General features: G+C 40.5%; 1 protein-coding gene across 1 annotated transcript in view; it reads right to left on the bottom strand.

Annotated features, from left to right (window-relative positions):
- The window catches only part of CAPRIN1 (cell cycle associated protein 1), a 36,805-nt gene extending 20,732 nt beyond the window's left edge, over positions 1-16,073 (bottom strand). The window contains exons 1-4 of the mRNA XM_042906981.1: positions 15,872-16,073; positions 15,071-15,286; positions 696-758; positions 496-582 (exon numbers count right to left, since the gene is read on the bottom strand). Coding sequence (XP_042762915.1) covers positions 496-582; positions 696-758; positions 15,071-15,286 — 366 coding nt within the window. The 5' untranslated portion in view covers positions 15,872-16,073. The remainder of the gene's footprint in view (positions 1-495; positions 583-695; positions 759-15,070; positions 15,287-15,871) is intronic.
- Between the last annotated feature and the right edge of the window lie 2,770 nt (positions 16,074-18,843).

The following is an 18,843-nucleotide window of genomic DNA, read 5'->3' as shown; positions in this document are numbered from 1 at the left end:
AAAATTTTTTTAATGTTTAAAAAAAAAAAGTCAATCAGAGAAAGACAGATGTTTTCATTCATACGTGGAATTTGAGAAACTAATAGACCATAGGGGAAGAGAAGGAAAAATAAGTTACAGAGAGGCAAACCATAAGAGGCTCTTAAATACAGAGAAGAAACTGAGGGTTGATGGGGGTGGGGAGTTGGCCACTGAGGAGGGCACTTGATGGGATGAGCACTAGTTGTACATATGAATCATGGGAATCTACTCTTGAAGCCAAGACTACACTGTATATACACTGAATGTTACCTAACTTGACAATAAATTATTTTTAAAAATTTTAAAAAGGCATTTTTCAGGTGTTACTTTAAACTTTACAGAACTGGAAAGCATCTTAGATACAATTGGATCCAATCCTCTCATCTTACAAAGAGCTTATCAATCGTAAAGAAATAAAATTTTTTGCCTTATTTTTAATATTTCATAAACATATATACATAGTCTTCTACTTACATCTTGACTTAATGCCATGAAACTCCTCTGTAATTCTTTTGCAAACTCCAAGTTATTTGTGACTTCCTGGTACTTAGATACGGCATCCTAAAATAACAAAGACAGAGCCCAACTTTACTGGAAACATAAAGAACCACAAAATTAATTTTCTTATTAAAAATAGTGAGCAGAAAATCTTCAATAAAATGTAGCATCTTTACCAGCTGATCTTGATTAAGCCTTTCCCCTTTGTTCATTCGTTCCTGGTAATCATCAAGCTTGCCCTATGTAAAAAGAAAAAAAGAATTATGCCCCACATTAAAGTATATACCAGCCTAACCGTGCTGAGATAACAAACCCATATAATCCTCTAAGTTTGTCTCAAATCTTGCCCTAAAGATAATTTTTAGTTAACTTCAGTTTAACTTTGTACATAAAATAACTTAGTTTAATAGTGCGCTAAAATATGAATGCAGATACTCCAGCCCCCGCTGAATAATAACCAAATTCTATAGTATAAGCCAATGACATGATACAACACTGTTTATTTAGGTTTCTCAAAAGAGATATGCATCAGATGGCCTGCACAAATGGTTCCTACCAACATGGGTGAAGGCCACAATTTGGTTATGATCCTACTTACACAGAAGCATATCAGACATTTTATAATGTTAAATTCTTGTCCCTTCCTCACCCCCTGCCTCACCTCACTTCCTCACTTCATGTGACTAAGTGATATAAAGAGTGTATTTTCCCTGAAAAAAACCCATGTGCATACTGTCTTTGATAGGCCTCATCCATTTTTCTTGAACAACATGATACTCCAAGCTATCACATCACCTATGGATAGTGCATTACTCAACAGCTTTGCTTTCTTTTCTCACAAATGGAATTAAATATGACAGTGGGACAGAAAATTAACCTCTGGTTTAAGTCATCTTTTTCCCCCAACTAAAATGAAAATGTTGGCAGTTTCCCAGGCTACTATTAGATAAGACCCCAAAGAAAAGATACTCAGGTAATACAATAGTCAAAAATTCTTGACAATTCTTGATAGTAGTCAAGTTATTGTTTTAAAGGTCAGAGGAGCAGGAATAAGTAGAAACCTAAATTAAAGGGGACAAATTTTTAAATTAATATAATCACAATAAATTATGAACATATATTGTTCCTCACCCTTAGTAATAATAAAATTAGCCACGAAACACAAAATCTGATAAAATGCATTCAGGGTCAAGAAACAAGTTTAAAAAAAATACTAAAAAGTTGTTTTAGGTCAAATCATCCATTTTCTTTGCACCAGAACCATTAGTCAACTTGCATAACCATTCCACCCTAAATTAAAAGCCTAACAATTCCTTAGTTATCCTAGAGGCAAATAAAACCAAAATAAACATTAAAACATTAAAGGCTGATCCAAGTACCCAATTTTATGCTTAGGTAGACTATTTCACACAATAACCTCCGGCTGAAGAGGTATAAAATTCAAGTCTACCAGTTGAAAAATGGAAGTTTTTTCTACACTGATCTGACAGGCCTAATTCCAGGTAAAAAAGATAAGCTCAACTGTCTCAGAACACTCTCTGAGGATGAATAAAGACAACTCACTTATTTTTTAAAAGGGTAGGCTATTTTAAAGAAAAAAACAAACAAGATTTGCTTTTAATGATGACTTAGGGTATAATAGCACTTTATTATAGTCAGGATTCCTCTATTTAGAAATATACAGATAACAGAAGATATGCAAATGGAAAGAGGGCCTGAAATGTAGTGCTAGTAGAGTAAAAATTCTGAATTCACTGCTAGGCAAAAGAAAAACTGCTATTAGCTCATACCTAGCATTTATTATCTTCCTTTTTCACACATTCTTCAAAGAAACTGTTGCTAAATCTAAAAATAATACACAGTTGAGTGCAGTATATATCCCTTACAGGGTAGAGTTTTACATACCTAGCTTAGCTCTATCATTTAATGTCTTACAAATTTAAAACCATACATGCCAATCAAAATGGATGTCAAATCGAATTCCTAAATCATGATGGTTTATATGTAAAAATATATATGAAAAGCTTTTTTAATGTTAAGAATGTACCTGAGTGGTAGAACTATAGGTGGAACTCTTTTCCTTTTGCTTTTGTTTTGTACACTTAGATATTCTGCAATGAACATATAATTTGTATAATAAAAAAATTATAATTTCATCCTATAAAAAAGTTATTAAGGGGCGTCTGGGTGGCTCAGTCGGTTGAGCGTCCGACTTCGGCTCAGGTCACGATCTCGTGATCCGTGAGTTCGAGCCCCGCGTCAGGCTCTGGGCTGATGGCTCAGAGCCTGGAGCCTGCTTCCGATTCTGTGTCTCCCTCTCTCTGCCCCTCCCCCGTTCATGCTCTGTCTCTGTCTCAAAAATAAATAAAACGTTAAAAAAATAAATAAATAAAAATAAAAAAATAAAATAAAATAAAAAAGTTATTAAGATTGGCAGATTTTAGGATACTGCCAAGACTTTAACCTATAATAATCTTTGAATATGAATCTATACTATCCTATAGTTGGGCAAGCTACCCTAAAGGAGAAAAGCTCCAAGGGCACCTGCGTGGCTCAGCTGGTTAAGCGTCCAGCTCTTGGTTTTGGCTCAGGTCATGATCTCATGGTTCATGAGTTTGAGCCACACACTGGACTCCAAGCTGACAGTGAGGAGCCTGCTTGGAATTCTCTCCCTCTCTCTGCCCCTCCCCCACGTTCTCTCTCTCAAAATAAATAACCTTTAGAGAAAAGCAAAGCTCCAATTTTCTACACAATATCAAATTTAGTATTTATCCAACCCAAACTCTACGGCAGATTGTATTTTCCAAAAATGGCCACATCTGTAGCTCTACATACTGTTCACTGCACCATTAAGAACTAGTCCAATTCCCCTGCCATTGTACTAAGTGGGGTTCAACCAACAGAGTACAGTGGAAGTGATCCTGTACAACTTCCAAGGCTGTGTCATAAAAGCAATGTATCTCTGTCCTATTTGCTAGTCACTAAAAACATTTGGAGTCCCAAGCTATCATTTAAGAAGTCCAATAACCCTTCTCGCGGTTTGTGGGTTCAAGCCCCCGCATCAGGCTCTGTGCTGACAGCTCAGAGCCTGGAGCCTGCTTCGGATTCTGTGTCTCCCTCTCTCTCTGTCCCTCCTCTGCTCATGCTCTGCCTCTCTCTCTCTCAAAAAATAAATAAAACATTTTAAAAAATAAAAATAAATAAAAGATGTCCAACAACCCTGAGGTTGCCATGCTATGAGGAGGCCAAGCCATGAAGAGGTCTTATTTAAGAATTCTGGTCAGCAATCCTAGTGTTAGAATCATAGCCCAAGCACCAGACATGAAGCAAACAAGCATTAGTCTTCCCAGCTGAGGCCCCGGGAATCATTAGCGCAGAGACACCAACCCCACTGTGTGTCCTGTCTCAATCCCTAACAGGCAGAATGTGTGCATAATAAAATGGAGTAAGTTTTGGAGTAATTTATCACACAGGAGTAACTGGAACAAGGGTAAAAGAGAAATCAAAAGAAAGGGAAAGCAGCTGCTATGCAAAACTCAGTTTCACAGTACACATCTTCATGAAATACCGTCACCAAAAAATAGGCAAAAGGACTCTGTGCAGCCAAAACAAAGATCTATTTCATTAGAACTCGTACATCTGTTTCTTTTGATTTTTATATTGCTATAACAGGTTTCAAATTTATCAATTCATAACAATTTAAGAGCCATAATTGAAAAAAAAAATTTTTAATGTTATTTTTGAGAGAGAGCGTGCGCAAGCGGGGGAAGGACAGAGGGAGACAAAGAATCTGAAGCAGGCTCCAGGCTCTGAGCTGTCAGCACAGAGCCCAATGCAGGGCTTAAACCTACAGACTACAAGATCATGACCTGAGCCAAAGTTGGACATTTAACCGACTGAGGCACCCCAAGAGCCCTAATTTTGAAAGGAAGGACTGCCACTAACACCACAAGAAATGACAGTTCACTGTGACAGAAGAAATATGTTCAAAAATCATGACATAACTTAAAAATCTCAAGGGTCTTTAACAGAAGATTTTCAAAAGCAAACCACACTTCCTTATATCTGGTAAGATGAATTAATACAGCTATAGTGTCCAATAAAAAAAGATGTTATTAATCAAATGAATGGAAACTACAGGTCTTTCATGAACATTTTTCTAACCATAATAAAACAAAAGTTTCATTACAGCTTTACATTTGTTCTTCTATATAGCCATTAACACTTGCTATATTACTGTTATAAATATCCCGTCCCCTTGTCCTTACCCGACCTTTAAAAAAGCAAGATGCTGAGTCTGATCAAAGTGCCTAATAAACAGCTCTCATTTGAGGAAACTCAAAACTTATTAATAAGACTGCAAAGACAATGAAAAAAGTGTTCTACATTAAAAGGCACGAGGTGTTTTTTTTTTTTCCTTTGTCCATATAATACAGGATCTCCTGGTTGCTTGGGTGTATAAGACTTTCATCACCATGAAATTTGAACTAAAGTCACCTCTGTTCACTATTACACATAATTAACTCTACATAGCAGAGACCCTGTATTAGTCTACAAGTCAGTGATTTCCAAAGTGTGGTCCCCAAACCAGCAATACATCAGCAACAGCTAGGAACTTGTTAGAAATGTGAATTCTCAGGGTACCTGGCTGGTTCAGTTGGTGGAGCATGCGACTTCGATCTTGGGGTTGTTGAGTTAGAGCCCACGCGGGGTGTAGAAATTACTTTTACAAAATTAATTTTTTTTTTTTTTTTTAGAGAGAGAATGAGAGGCAGAGAGAGAGAATCCCAAGCAGGTTCTGCACTGCCATCACAGAGCCCGATGTGGGATTCGAACTCACAAACCATGAGATCATGACCTGATCTGAAATCAAAGGTCGGATGTTTAACCAACAGAGTCATCCAGGCACTCCCCCACCAAAATTAAATCTTTAAAAAAGAAAAATGACATGTAAATTCTCAGGCACCACCCCAGACCTATTAAATCAGAAACTCTGGGGGGTGGGACCCAGCAATCTGTGTTTTAACAAGCCTTCTGGTTGATTCTAATGTGTGCTTAAGTTTGAGAAACACTAACCTAGATCAAATACATTGCAATTCACTTGTAATAGTTGAGTCTTAGAAATAAGAAATTATTCTGAATCACACAACCAATACAAACTGTGACCATAAAACACATTATATGGCAACCTCAATTTGGTTAAAGGTTTAACATTAAACAACTCCGAAAACTTGTTGAATAGTGGTTTTCTAAACCAGCTTATAAATCTATTGAACCTAGTCATTAGTTACATAAGAAAAAATCCATTTATGATGCAAACATTGAAGGGGTACCATCTTCCATTCATAAATACTACTTTTATTAAGTTCTGCATTGTGAGCCAAGCTCCAGAAGTTTAGAGCACTTAAACTCACTGGTGAGTGCCAAATTTTGCACTAGAAACAGAAAGCCTCATAGAAAAATCAACTGGTTTAATTTTCTACCTTTGAAAATGAAGTTGGTTTGCAATCTCAGCTCACTCCTAAGTAGCTTTCAGAGATCTCAAAAAGAAAAAAAAAAGGATGTATCTGCACTAGTCTCATGAGTAGACTACTCAAAGACAAACTTCTTTCCTATTGTCACATCCCACCCAAATGGCTTAAATTAAGTCCAAGTAGAAAAACTTTGCATTTGAGGTTAAAATTTGCAGTATGAACTAAATCAATATATAAATAAACTGCCTTTCACAATGACTGATCCAACATGAACTCCGATGAACGCAAAGGGGCAAGGATAGGAGCAAAGGGCTCCAGACAAACACAGCTTTTTTTTTTCTTCCCTAAGCTAGAACATGGCTGCCTAACACCTAGTTAATAAATTGGCTGATACACATATCATCCACATAAAATGAACATTAAGTATTTTTTCTAGAAAATGGAGTTGTTTTCCTAGCATAAAAGGAAATCTTTATCAAAGAGCCTATCACGAAACTGGTAACAAAAACCTGCTCTCTTACATTCTATCTGGAAATAATTATTTAGAAATTCTTATTTAGGGCTCCTTTTCAAACTACTGAGCATCCTAAGAGTATTAAAGATTCACTTATAGCACCACATATGATTAAGATAAAAATCAGGCCATTTCCCAGATTATCTGGTCTCTAAAGGGGAACCATAGTATGGAGATGTGACTATGCCCAGTAAATGTCAAAAGATTATATGTATATGTGGTCCTGACAAATAATTACCCAAGAAGTACAACCCAGTCCTATCCCCTATCTCCTGTTTCTTTGTTGCTTTTAATAGCTGACAGTATTCACTACGTGACATTCAAATTTAAAATATCAGGTAGCTAACCCTATCAGCAAGGACTATTATCAATCATATTTCACCTAATTAGAAACTGAAAGGGCAGTTAGTAACTTGCCTAAGGTCATAAATCCCAGAAAAATCATTTGTGCCTCATTACACCCCTCTTTTTTGTCACTCTGGATTCTAGCCATTGCTACGTTTCATTTTTGCCCTGCTGCTGTTTTCCTCCCTTCCTTTCACCAGAGTAAAAATTAGGTGACTTAATCGCAGTACACCTAGATCTTCCACTCTTCCCAAAGATTTTTTCACCACCACCAAAGTTACTTAACTGAAATGGTTTTTAAAAATTCAATACAGTGCTGTGAGGATGCCAATGATGAATATCCAGAACAGCTATCCTCCTGAGCTTTCCTTCCTTCCTGTTAGATCTGAAATTCCATAAATGAATAAAGAAAACACTTTTTTAAATTACACAATTAAAAAGAAATAGCAAAGGAGAGACTCCAAAAAACCAAATTCCTTAACTAGACAATTATAAACAGTCACAACAAGAAAGATTAGGAGGGGACAACATCTGAAAAAACTAGCTTAGCTACCCAAGAAACTGTACCTTCTGTTCTGAATTAAGAAGATCTCCACACTGAGACAGAAAATTTAAAAATAAAGCCTAAAATAACAAAAGTGGTAAGAGCACCCATCTAGAAGCTATTTTGTGTCTCCAGGCCAAATAAATCACTTCTCAGTACTGAAAACCTATCGAAAGACAAATGTAAAAACAAAAGATAAAGATTTTTCTTGTCAACTTTCCATAATCTTCAGTGGACTTTCTAGACATTATTTCAAGTCCCCAATCCCTACATTCCCTGTTCTTCACCTAGAAACATCAGTTCTGACTTTGCCCATATAATGGTAGGCAGCTGACTGCCTCCTGTTCACTCTCCACCAGTTCAACTGACAATTAGTTGCTAATAAACTTCACAGGAGACAGGAAAGACCGTAAGAAACAAGTTTCCTCAATTATAAAAAGGCGGGTAGAGAGAACATATAGTACAATCCATAGATGATCCCTAACAGTGCTCATGTAGCAGAAGTCTGAGCTGTTCCAGAAAACAAATATTAAATATTGTGTGGGACAGGGGAAGGGTGGGTTGAGAGGCGACTAGCATCAAGATCTTAAAGAGTTGTTCAAAAATGAAATCGACTTTCACAGAGAAATGAGCATTCTACCAGGCCCTAGAAGACTGATTAATGCAGAAACTGAATGAACACTTGTCAAGAATGCAGGATTTCTTAACACTAAGAATAGTAAGAGGATGCTAAATTAGGTGTTTTCTTTTTTGTTTTTTATTTTTAATATTTTTTAAGCTTATTTTTTTACTTATTTTGAGAGACACCAAGACAGCATGAGTGGGGAAGGCGCAGAGAGGGAGAGAGAGAATCCCATCAGGCTCAAAGCCTGATGTGGGGCTTGAACTCACAAAACCGCGAGATCATGACCTGAGCCAAAACCGAGGGTCAGACACTTAACCGACTGAGCCACCCACGTGCTCCTAAATTAGAGGTTTTCTAAGACAATTTGTAAGATAATCTTTCAAGCAAATAAGTAACCAGGAGTTTAACTTGATAAAACTTTTGTCCAACTAAAAAGGGGAAAAAAGGGTTACAGATAATCCTTATTCCTTGTCCATGGTTGTAATTATGCAGTTAAGCCTGAATGAATGGAAGCAGCTAACCCTAGTAGGAAAACAAAAAAAGGATAATTTCGAAGAGTTCCGGCATCACCCACTTTGAATTCTTAAGTCTAAATATTGTGCATCTGAAAAACAAATGATTATCAATAATCTTAACAAGTATCTTTTGAATTATTAGTTGCTTTAACCAAACTACTCAGTAGGGTGAGTATAGTACATTCATTACGTGAATGATTTAGAAACTCTATTCAGAGTTCAATGTTAAAAGATGAGAACTGTAATTCACTTAAAATGGAGACCAAAAGGTTTTTTCCCAATGATTAAAGTATATTTCAGTTATTTCTATGTCTGGATAACAATATTAAGGGGAATACAATGAAAATTTCTAATCATTTACAATGGTTCAAATACAAAGAATCATCTATTCTCCTTCCTAAGACTATTTACAAATTGTGCTTATAGCACCAAGATTTTAGAAGTGCTCAACTTGCAGGGGGTGCCTGGGTGGCTCAGTCAGTTAAGCATCCAACTTCCGCTTAGGTCATGCTCTCAAGGGTCATGGTTTCAAGGCCCGCATCAGGCTCCGTGCTGAGCTTGGAGCCTGGAGTCTGGAGCCTGATTCAGATTCTGTGTCTGTCTCCCTCTCTCTCTCTCTGCCGCTCCACTTCTTGGGCTTTGTGTGTGTCTCTCTCTCTCTCAAAAATAAATATTTTTTTTAAAAAATTATAAAAGTGCTCTACCTGCCTAATCAACTCCACTCGCTTAAAAAATACATCAAAAGAAAATTCTTCAGGAAAAATTCCATCTCAGTGAAAACACTGAAGTAAATAGCTCTGTACAAAAAGCATTTTCTCCCTCATGGATTAATCCGTCTTAACAGGATTTTACTGATGAAGCTACAAATATTTCTATATAATGATTCAGTCAAACTAACAAATATTTAGCATTTACCATGTGTAAGGCCCAATATGCTGTCATTCATACTCCCCAAGGAGCTTAACTACCTATTTAGAAAAACACATAAGGTAAGAGCATAAGACAATACAAAATGTCAAGGAAGTGTAGAGACAATAGGTGGTACAGGAAGTTAAAGGAAACAGCATCCTTTAGCTGAGCACAGCCAAAAAGCACACCTTCCCTTTTCCTCAGGAAATATGAATTCTGAACTCTGCCCAGTAAAGTCTCTGTCATGTATGTTTTTACACACAGTACTCTATCCAACAAAAGCACTGGTACAGCTAGGGGGAGAAATAAAGAAATGAGCAGAAGCCAAGCAATTTACAATTCCAACTTTGGCTGATACTGTCTCTTCTGCTACTCCTCTTACTCTTCTCTACTGCTTACATACAATTCACTGCCACCAGAAAAAGGGACCAATTACTAAAAAATATCCAAAGCCTGTAATACAAGAATATGGAAAGGTTGACACACCTCCTACTGCTTTACTGGTAACACTTTTCCCAAATTATCTGGTCTACGACATACCAAGCCTGCATTAAGACGGACCAGTGTGCATCAGGGCTTACTTAAGCACAAAGAGAAACATCAGAATTTAAACTTTAAAAGTTCATTTCATTACAACAATACAGATGTCCCAATGACACCTGATACAATGGGGCTTTACTTGTACTGTTTTTCTCAAGACCCATTACCTGGACAGCCTAAAAACACAATTTAACAAGATACAAATAAAGGTCTAACAATGAAGAAATAAAAAGCTTTTTCCTTTTGCTTTCAGCATTTTAAAACAGAGGAACTCTAAAATTAAAAAAGATTTAAGTTAAAGCCTTCACCTGGTTCTACAGTATTGGCTTAAACATGAAAAATACTTATGTTGCAGAACATTACAAATTCTAATCTTTCCCATAAAACCAGAGACCTTAGAATTCACTCTTTCCAAACTGGTTGACTTTACATGGGCATCTGAATGAACTCTTCCATAAAATGAATTAGAATAAATCCTAAGATGACTTTAAGGCCTTAAAAGATCTTAGATTCTATTAACAGTATAACAGTAAGATCGACACCAGGTTGTTATAATTTTAACCTTTGAAAGAGTTTAATTTTTTTAAAAGATGAAACAGTACTAATCTTCCTCTCCTCCTAAATGTAAACTAAGGTATTAATTACATAAAATTATAACAAACTGTATGTTTAATCTCTAAGTCACACAAAATGTATTCTAATACAAATATTTGCCACATGGGAATTTTCTAGAGTAAAATAACATGGTCAGGTTAAACCAATTCATTCTCATTATAATACTTGGGATTCTACTCTCATGCAAGAAAAAGATACTTATAATTATTACATGAGGAAATTCACATCTTTTCTTTTTTAAATTCAAATTTTAAATACTTCTCTTTCTCTCTCTCTCCCTAACACACACACACACACACACACACACACACACACACACACACACCCACACCCAGGCAGGCAGGCAGAGAGAAACAAATGAAGCATTATAAATGTTTGGGGTTTTTTTTTTTTTTTCCTGTGACAAGGTGAATGCAAAACAAAGTAATCTTGCCCTCTGCATTGCAGAGAAATAGTTCATGCAACCAATGGGAGAAGCGGATACATCAGCAATTTCAACTGTCAAGAAAAACTTCAGATGTTAGCCCCAAGGAAAGATTTTACTTATAAAATAGTTGAGAATATTATTTCAAAATACTTAGCAAAGAAATTCTGTAGAAAAGCTGCATTGAAAATTCTAAGTAGAGGCACACTGCAATGCTCTAAAAAGAAATGTTATCCTAACAATGATAGCATCTTTTTTCAGTAAATTAACTAAAAAGATCTAAAGAGCAAAAAAGACTTGAGAGAGTAGATGAAAAACAGTACACTTTGGCTATCTGTCTTGGTCACATATTGGTTACAAAGCTGTCAGACTGCTCTGTAAGAGAACAGTGGTTAATCTTTCACCTACCAAAATTACTAGTGTCTAAACCTATTATACTTACAAAAAGCATAAAAATTTTAAATGTCATCTATTTAAACATCCTTTATTCTACATCAAAACTGATTACATCTCACCATATAAATAAGCTCTCTCTTCAGTGAAAATTAAAACTTGGTTTCAAAATAACATCTTGCCTAGCCTATAGCCCTGTTCTACACCAACAAACTAATGAAGAAAACTTGGCAATTTCTATTACTTATAAAAATTAAAAGATTTGTAAATGGAGTTTTGCACTTGATTCTTTTGATTATAACTGCATTTCTTCTGTTTGCTAAGCACATACATAGTATAGTCTTTATAAACCCAAATTTCAAAAACTACCAGGCCATTTAGTTGCATTACATAATAGGATATTTCATTAATGTTAAGCATGCATTCTTACTGAACAGATGCTTAGCTTTCTTCTAATGGCTTGACTTATCAGAAAATTAACAAATACTTTGTTTTTTTAAATGAAGTACAATAAAATTACTGCAATTCTCCAAGTCTTAAACTAAGTGATAATACATATCTAGTAGTAATTTTGGTCAGGACACTTGATTTTAGAATCCATTAAAAAAGAGATTTTGGGGCACCTGGGTGGCTCAGTTGGTTAAGTGTCCGACTTCAGCTCAGGTCATGAATTTGCGGTCATGAGTTCGAGCCCCACAACAGGCTCTGTGCTGAAGGCTTTGGAGCCTGGAGCCTGCTTCGGATTCATGTCTCCCTCTCTGCTCCTCCCCAGCTCCCGCTCCGTCTCTCTGTCTCTCTGTCTCTCTCTCTCAAAAATAAAGATTAAAAAAAAAAAAAAGATTTTGTCCTGAAGACCATTATGAATAGGTCAAGTCTAAAATATAGCTCAAACAGAAGTTGCTAAATGGACTGAAATAAAAAGAAACCCAGTTATTTATAAATACCATCTTCCTCTACTGCATAAAGGTTTATAAAGATTCAAAACTGACTTGTAAAGTAAATCCTATTTTAGGTTTATTAGAAATGCTCACTACTGAAAAATTAATGTTTTGAAAAAAATCACACTTTCATACAGTAAATCTAGATATAGAAAAAATGCAATATAAACTAGAAACCATATGTGCTTAGAGAAAAATCCAAAATCCTTAAGTCTCTCAAAAAGTAAAACTTAATTTCAATAGTAGTTAGGTCACAACATACTGCCAACTTAGCTATTTAACAAGTAGGTAGCTCAGTCTGTGAGTTACCAAAAAGCTTACCTGTAATTTGACCTTTCTACTACCTAGCACTCAAGACAATAAGACCAAAAAAAAAAAAAAAAAAAGACGAAATACTTCTGTTACTTTGTGAGGTTTTTTTCCTCCACCATTACAAGAGAACTTTTCAGTACTTACTAGCCTAAGTCCGTAATTACTTTCTCTTCTATGGGGGTGGGGGTGGCAGGTGTTAGGCAATGTATACAATATAAACCCATACACAAGTGACCTGTCATTGTTCAGGTCCTCATGGGGCTTAATAACTAATTTTTTTCCATACTCATTTGGAGCACTAGAATCAGTCATGTCATAACTAAATTGGTTGCTAATCAGTACCTGACTTTACATTAAGGACTTTGAAAAATTACTTTTCAGTCATTAAAATATGAATATCTACATTTATATGTCTATAGTTAACATTTACTACATCATTACTATTTTTGATTCCTATCCTAGAAGAATTCTGAAAATTAAACCACTCAGGCATCAACCAGATTGACGGGATTTATTTGTAGCAAGAGGTTTTAAAGATTCCTAAATCTTGATTCAGATGGCGGACTCAGAAGATACTGGCCTTGGGCATGCTTATTCCAATACGTATTTAAATGCAACTACTTTACATGTAAAATACTTTTGTTGCTTTGCTGATATTGATTCATCTATTACTTTTATCATTTATAATAAACTACACTTGTTTATCAAAATAGAGTATCACCAAAAGGTAGGAGACATCCACAATTAGTGCATCTCTCGATTTCAAATAAAAGCTAAGAAATTCAAGTAATATTCCCAGTAGAAAAAATGAGACAGATTAGTACCTAATCTAAAAATGTCTTTTAAAACTCCCAAAAACTATAAAATCAATTAAACAAGCAATTAAAGTAATTAAGGCCTAAATGTCACCATTTTCTTCAAGTTATCTGGCCCAAATTTTAAATAGCTACTATCTCAATCAACATCTTAAGTAACACTGTTAGGTGGGTGACTAAATAAACATTCTTAAATGACTTCTTCAAAATTCAAGATGTTTTATAATAAATGTCTTACTAGAAGCAGACAAACGAAAGTTATCCAAGCAAAGTTATTTTTCTTAAGGTAAAAGGCAAAAAGTTTGCATAATAGTCACAGATGTAATTATCCAATTTTTCATACTACTTACTGATTTGCTTCTCCCTTTCTACCTCCAGTCTTACTGAAGGTGGAATTATTCACTCTGCCGAGACCCTTTCTCTACATATGTACACACCCACACAGGAACGCGCGCACACACACACACACACACACACACACACACACACACGTGCCGCTCCAAACAGAGTTGGTACACTGTCCTGCACTGAAAGCATAAAACAAAAGGCCTACTTGAAGATAAACCTCACGGTGTGACCTAGAATGGCAAACTATTGAATCCAAAAAATTGTGGGTGTGGCTCGACTGTTTTTCGGAGGGGGGGCGAGGAAGGCCAGCCGGGGCGGCTGCCTGGTCTCTGCCCTCCCCCTCTGCTTTCGCTTTGTGCTCACAATGCAGCTCCTGTAAAGCGCTTCCCTCTCCTCGCAGCCGCCGCCATGTTAGACGCTCTCTCCATGTGCCCGGAGACCCGGCGATCCCCTCGGTCTAACACGGACCCACGCCCCCCAACGAATCTCGATCGTGGCCGTCTCCCTCCCATCCCTCTCTAAAGTCCCGGAGGGGCAAAGAGCCGCCGCAGAAAATCTTCTCGGGATCGAGTTGAGCTTGAGGCTCAGGGGGGCACCTAGACAATTGAAACAAAGAAGGAAACGTGGGGGCGCCCGTCAGATGGGGGCGGGGGGTGTAGCAAATCGAAGACACACTCAAAAGGGGCCTGACACAGAAGCAATTCTGGGTGAAATCACACTTCTCTCCCAAGAGAGGTGAGGGCACACCGAACAGGCCTCAAGTACACGGTAACCGAGCGGACCAACCCCACGACTGTAGGACGTAGGCCGCCCCAACTCCACGAGGCGGTGGGTTGAGCCCTGAGCCCCCTCACCGGACCCCTTCATTTCTCCCCGCTGGCCCTCGTCAAAGAAATCGGGCCTCGGTGACGGAGGGAAGGGTATCACACGGCTAAGTCTGGCGACAGGGCAGGCCCCCGCCCTTACACATCCCACTCCCAAAGGCCAAGAAGCCTGGCCCACTGCCGGAGGAGAGTAATAAAGCGGCCGGGGCGGGAGGGGGGGGAGCGCCCCGTCCGGGTCAGGTGACAAGCACCTCCCCTAGGAGCCCGTTTTCAGGGCTCGAAGCTCCGTTTACAGAGCAGGCCGGGCGTGGGGGGTGGGGATGGGTGGAGGGGATGCGACAGGGACGGGAAGAGGGCAGGCCACAGCAGTCAGGATTGGAGCATCAAACCCTCCCTTCCCCGCCAACTCCTGGCACCTTTTTCTTCTCCAGGTTCCGAAGTTTCTTGTCGATCACCCCGAGGATCTGCTTCATGGCCTCGGTCTGGACAGCGCCGGTGCCGGTTACAGGGTGCTGGGAAGCCGGCGCAGCTGCCCCGGCCCCCGCCGCCGCCTCACTCCCGGAGGAACCCGACGGGGGTGGCGGTCCGGACGACTTGCTGCCGCTTCCGCTGTGGCTGGTGGCCGAGGGCATCTTTAGACCGTGAAAGGAGACAAGAAAAAGCGGGAGGAAGGACAAGAGCGGCGAGTCAGGCGGCGGACGGGGCGAGACGCGGGACAAAACGCGCAGCGGGCGGGAGCCTGCGCGAGCGGGTGGGGGTGGGGATGGGTCCGGCGCGCGCCGCGAGGGCAGGAAGACACCGCGGACGCGCGCGCGACCCGCCAGCAGGGCGCCCCGCCGGGCCTCGCACCGCCCCCCCCCCCCGGCCCGCCCCTCCCCCGCGCAGGCCGCCGGCTCGGCCTACCAGCCCCGGGGTACCGAGGCTCGCGCCGGGGGCGGGGCCTCGCAGAGCCGGCCGCCAACGGCCAGTGCAACGGTCCCCGCCGGGGTCGGCCAGCACTCGTCGCCTGGCGAGGAAAGGAGGGAGGAGAGAGGTCGAGGCTGAGGCGGAGAAGGGTGGAGAAGGGCACTGGAAATGACCGGGGGAGGGGGGGGCGCAGGGGGAAGGGGAGACTTGAGGAGCAAGCCCCTCGAGAAGGTCCAGCCGATCCGGAGGTAAAGGACACTCGGGGCAGCGGCCCTCTTCACCGTCAGCGCCTCGGTCCGGGTGGCGCTCACCGTGCGCGCGCAGAGGACGCTGGAAATCCCGAGTGGGCGGCTGAGGGGGCAAGGGTGGCTGTGCGTTCCGGGCAGTGTCGTGCACTCCGTGGGCGCAGGCCGCTTCGCCCTATCCCCGCTGCACCGAGAGCCGCTGCTAGTGAGGCGGAGAGCCGAGAGCGGGAGGGACTTAGCCAGCCGGCCCTGTGGGGCGGAGGGGGCGGGAGAAGCTGCGGGCGGGGGCCTTCGCGGCCGCTCGGGCTGCCCAACGCGAACGCCTGTGGGAAAGGGCCCACCGGGTCTCCTACTGCGCCGCTCTAGCCCCTGCCCTTGGGGGGGGACGGTCGATCCGCGCAGGTCGGGACGGCCCCGGGAGGGGTGCCCCAGCGGAGTCCTGAGTTTTGAGCGAAATCAAACCTAGGGTCCTTCAGGCGAAGTCGCTTGACGTCCAAACGGGGACAATAGGTGTCAAGCAGCTGGATCCGAGCTGGCTCCTGCCCTGTAAAGAGCCTTGGGGCCAAGGGGGGGTGCGGGGGGCAAAGGTTTCTGCAAGTTAGGGGTACGTGGGGTGGGTGGTGCAGTCCCAGCTTCTAGAATTCCTTCTGTATGCAGAGCAAGCAAATTCCCACACCCCAAAAGGTCTTTGGAAAAAAGCTCGCCTCTAACCCCCACAAAACAATCACCCGGTAACCTAGGAGTTCCCTATAGAACGGGTTGGAAATGAGCAAGATGGGTGGCTTATAAAAAGTCTTAAAACTCGGGACTCATGTTAAAAATTATCTTAAGATGACACTTATCCAATAAACCCGAGTATCACAAATTAGACTTTTTGTTTTGGATTCCTAATACTCGCAAGAGAATGTTAAATACAAAACAAAACAAAATTTTTTTGCTCAAAGGGAATTATTCCAGTCCTGTAATTAAACTAGGGGTGTGGTGGGGTTGGGTGTGGACAATGAACAGAAAATAAGCCAAGTGCTGGAAGAAAATGTATCGAACATGATCAGAAATTTCAGCCGCATAATGTATGACAACAGTAAATGACCAATTTATAATTTCAATTCTCTGAAAACGGATTTTGAAAAGTATTATATACCAAACCCACTATTCCCTGGGGAATAAAATGAGTAATACTGGCTGGCAACAGTGTATCCTGAGGGAGCCTAGGGAAACAACAGCAGCCTCCAGCCTTAAAATATTCCAGTTAGCTGCAAAGTATGTTACCTATTCATTCAAATATTTTTTGAGCACCTTACTATGTGTTAAGAACTCTTTAGTGCTAGAGACTGTGAACAAAACAAAGATCTTTGTGGAACTTCATTTCACGCGAGGAAAAGAAAATGTCAGATATTGAAATGATACAAAAGAAAAAGTAGGAAAAGTCTTACCGTTCACTTGAGACCAAACTGAAGGAAGTGAGGAAGGAGGCCCAATAGTTACCTTGGAGCAAGAATTTTCCAGGTAGAGGCAACACCCAAGTTTGAGGATCTGAGATGGGAGTGTGCTCAGTGGGTTCAAGAACAGCAAGCAGGCCACGGTGACTGAAACAGAGAGTAGTAGATAGGTCAAAGATCTGAAAGAGATCCAGTGTTATGAAGCCTGCCAGACCATCATGACTTTCGCCTTTGCTGAATGAAATGCGAAGTCGCTGCACACATAGTTTTAAGCAGGGGAGTGATGTAATCAACCTGTGTTTAAAAGAAATCCTCTTGCTGCTATGTAAAGAATTTACCGTGAGTGTGGATTAGAGGTAAGAGGGAGAGTGGGGCAAGAGCAGAATCTGGGGCCCAATTAGGAGGCTTTTGAAATATGGCTCACAGGTAGGTGGTGGTGGCCAAGGTCAGGGTGTTACGACGACGACGGTGGTGATGTGTGGCTGGTTGCTTTGTGTATTGTGATAATAGAACCAACAGAGTTTGCTAACAAAATCGTAAGGTGTGACAAGTCAATATTGACCTAAGGTTATTCAAGATTGAAGCACCTGCACTGTGTTTAGCACTGCTACACCTAGAGGCTAGAAAGGAAGATTAGAATCCTATATCCCCTGCAACTCAGTGTACTCAGCCTGACCTCTATCACTATCAAAATCTCAGGCCCCACCCTAGACCTACTGTATTAATCTGCATTTTAACGAGCTCCTCAGCTGATGTGTGCATACAAATTGAAGTTTGAAGAAAAAAAAGCACTGCTTTATTCCTTGGACCAATGTCTTTAAGATCAGACATGAAATAGTCTGCTAGACAAATTCTCTCCAGACCTACAGTCAGGAACCCCAGGGGTGGGGCCCGGCAATCTGTTTTTAACACCTCCTCCTGGTGATTCTAAAGTACAGAAACCAATGATACCGAGACCTCTAATGAATGATTCAGGTTTGAGCTGAAGAGGGCTCCAGAGAAGGTGTGAGGAGAGGCCACTGCTGCCTTTCATTGGCACATCAGTAACAGTTATGGAAGCAGTTATGGTCAGCTAAGTTAGGCTTTTCAAGGAAAAAGGAAAGGTTATCAAGAGAGAGCAGGAAAGATAACACAGATGACAAAGATTCTCACTTGGGGGGCCATCTCACAGCCCACAGTATATCAAGATGGGCTAGGTTATGCCGCAGTAACAATCCTAAAAAGGCTATGACTTAAAGCAGGGGTCTGGTCTGCAAACTATAGTCCCAAGGCCAAGTGGCCTTTTGTTTTTGTAAAGCTTTTTTGAGCTGCAGCCACATCCATTCACGTATATATTTCCTATGGCTGCTTTCATGCCACACAGAGCAGAGCTGAGTAGTTGTGATACAGTCAGTATGGTGTGCAAAACCTAAAATACTCATACTTTACAGAAGAAGCTTAAGACAAATGATCTACATCCATCAAGGTTCAGCAGAGGGCTATGCTCACAGTAGTCATTCAGTAGATTCAGGCTGATAAAACCATATTTCATGTGTTGCTGATTATTATAAGGAAAAGAACTAGGGAGTATCTCTAGCTGTCAAATACCCCAGCCAGCCA

The sequence above is a fragment of the Panthera leo genome, chromosome D1 (assembly GCF_018350215.1).
Source record: "Panthera leo isolate Ple1 chromosome D1, P.leo_Ple1_pat1.1, whole genome shotgun sequence".
Lineage (NCBI taxonomy): Eukaryota > Metazoa > Chordata > Mammalia > Carnivora > Felidae > Panthera > Panthera leo.
Note: the sequence above shows the minus strand (reverse complement) of the source record. Positions and strands in the feature narration are given on the sequence as shown.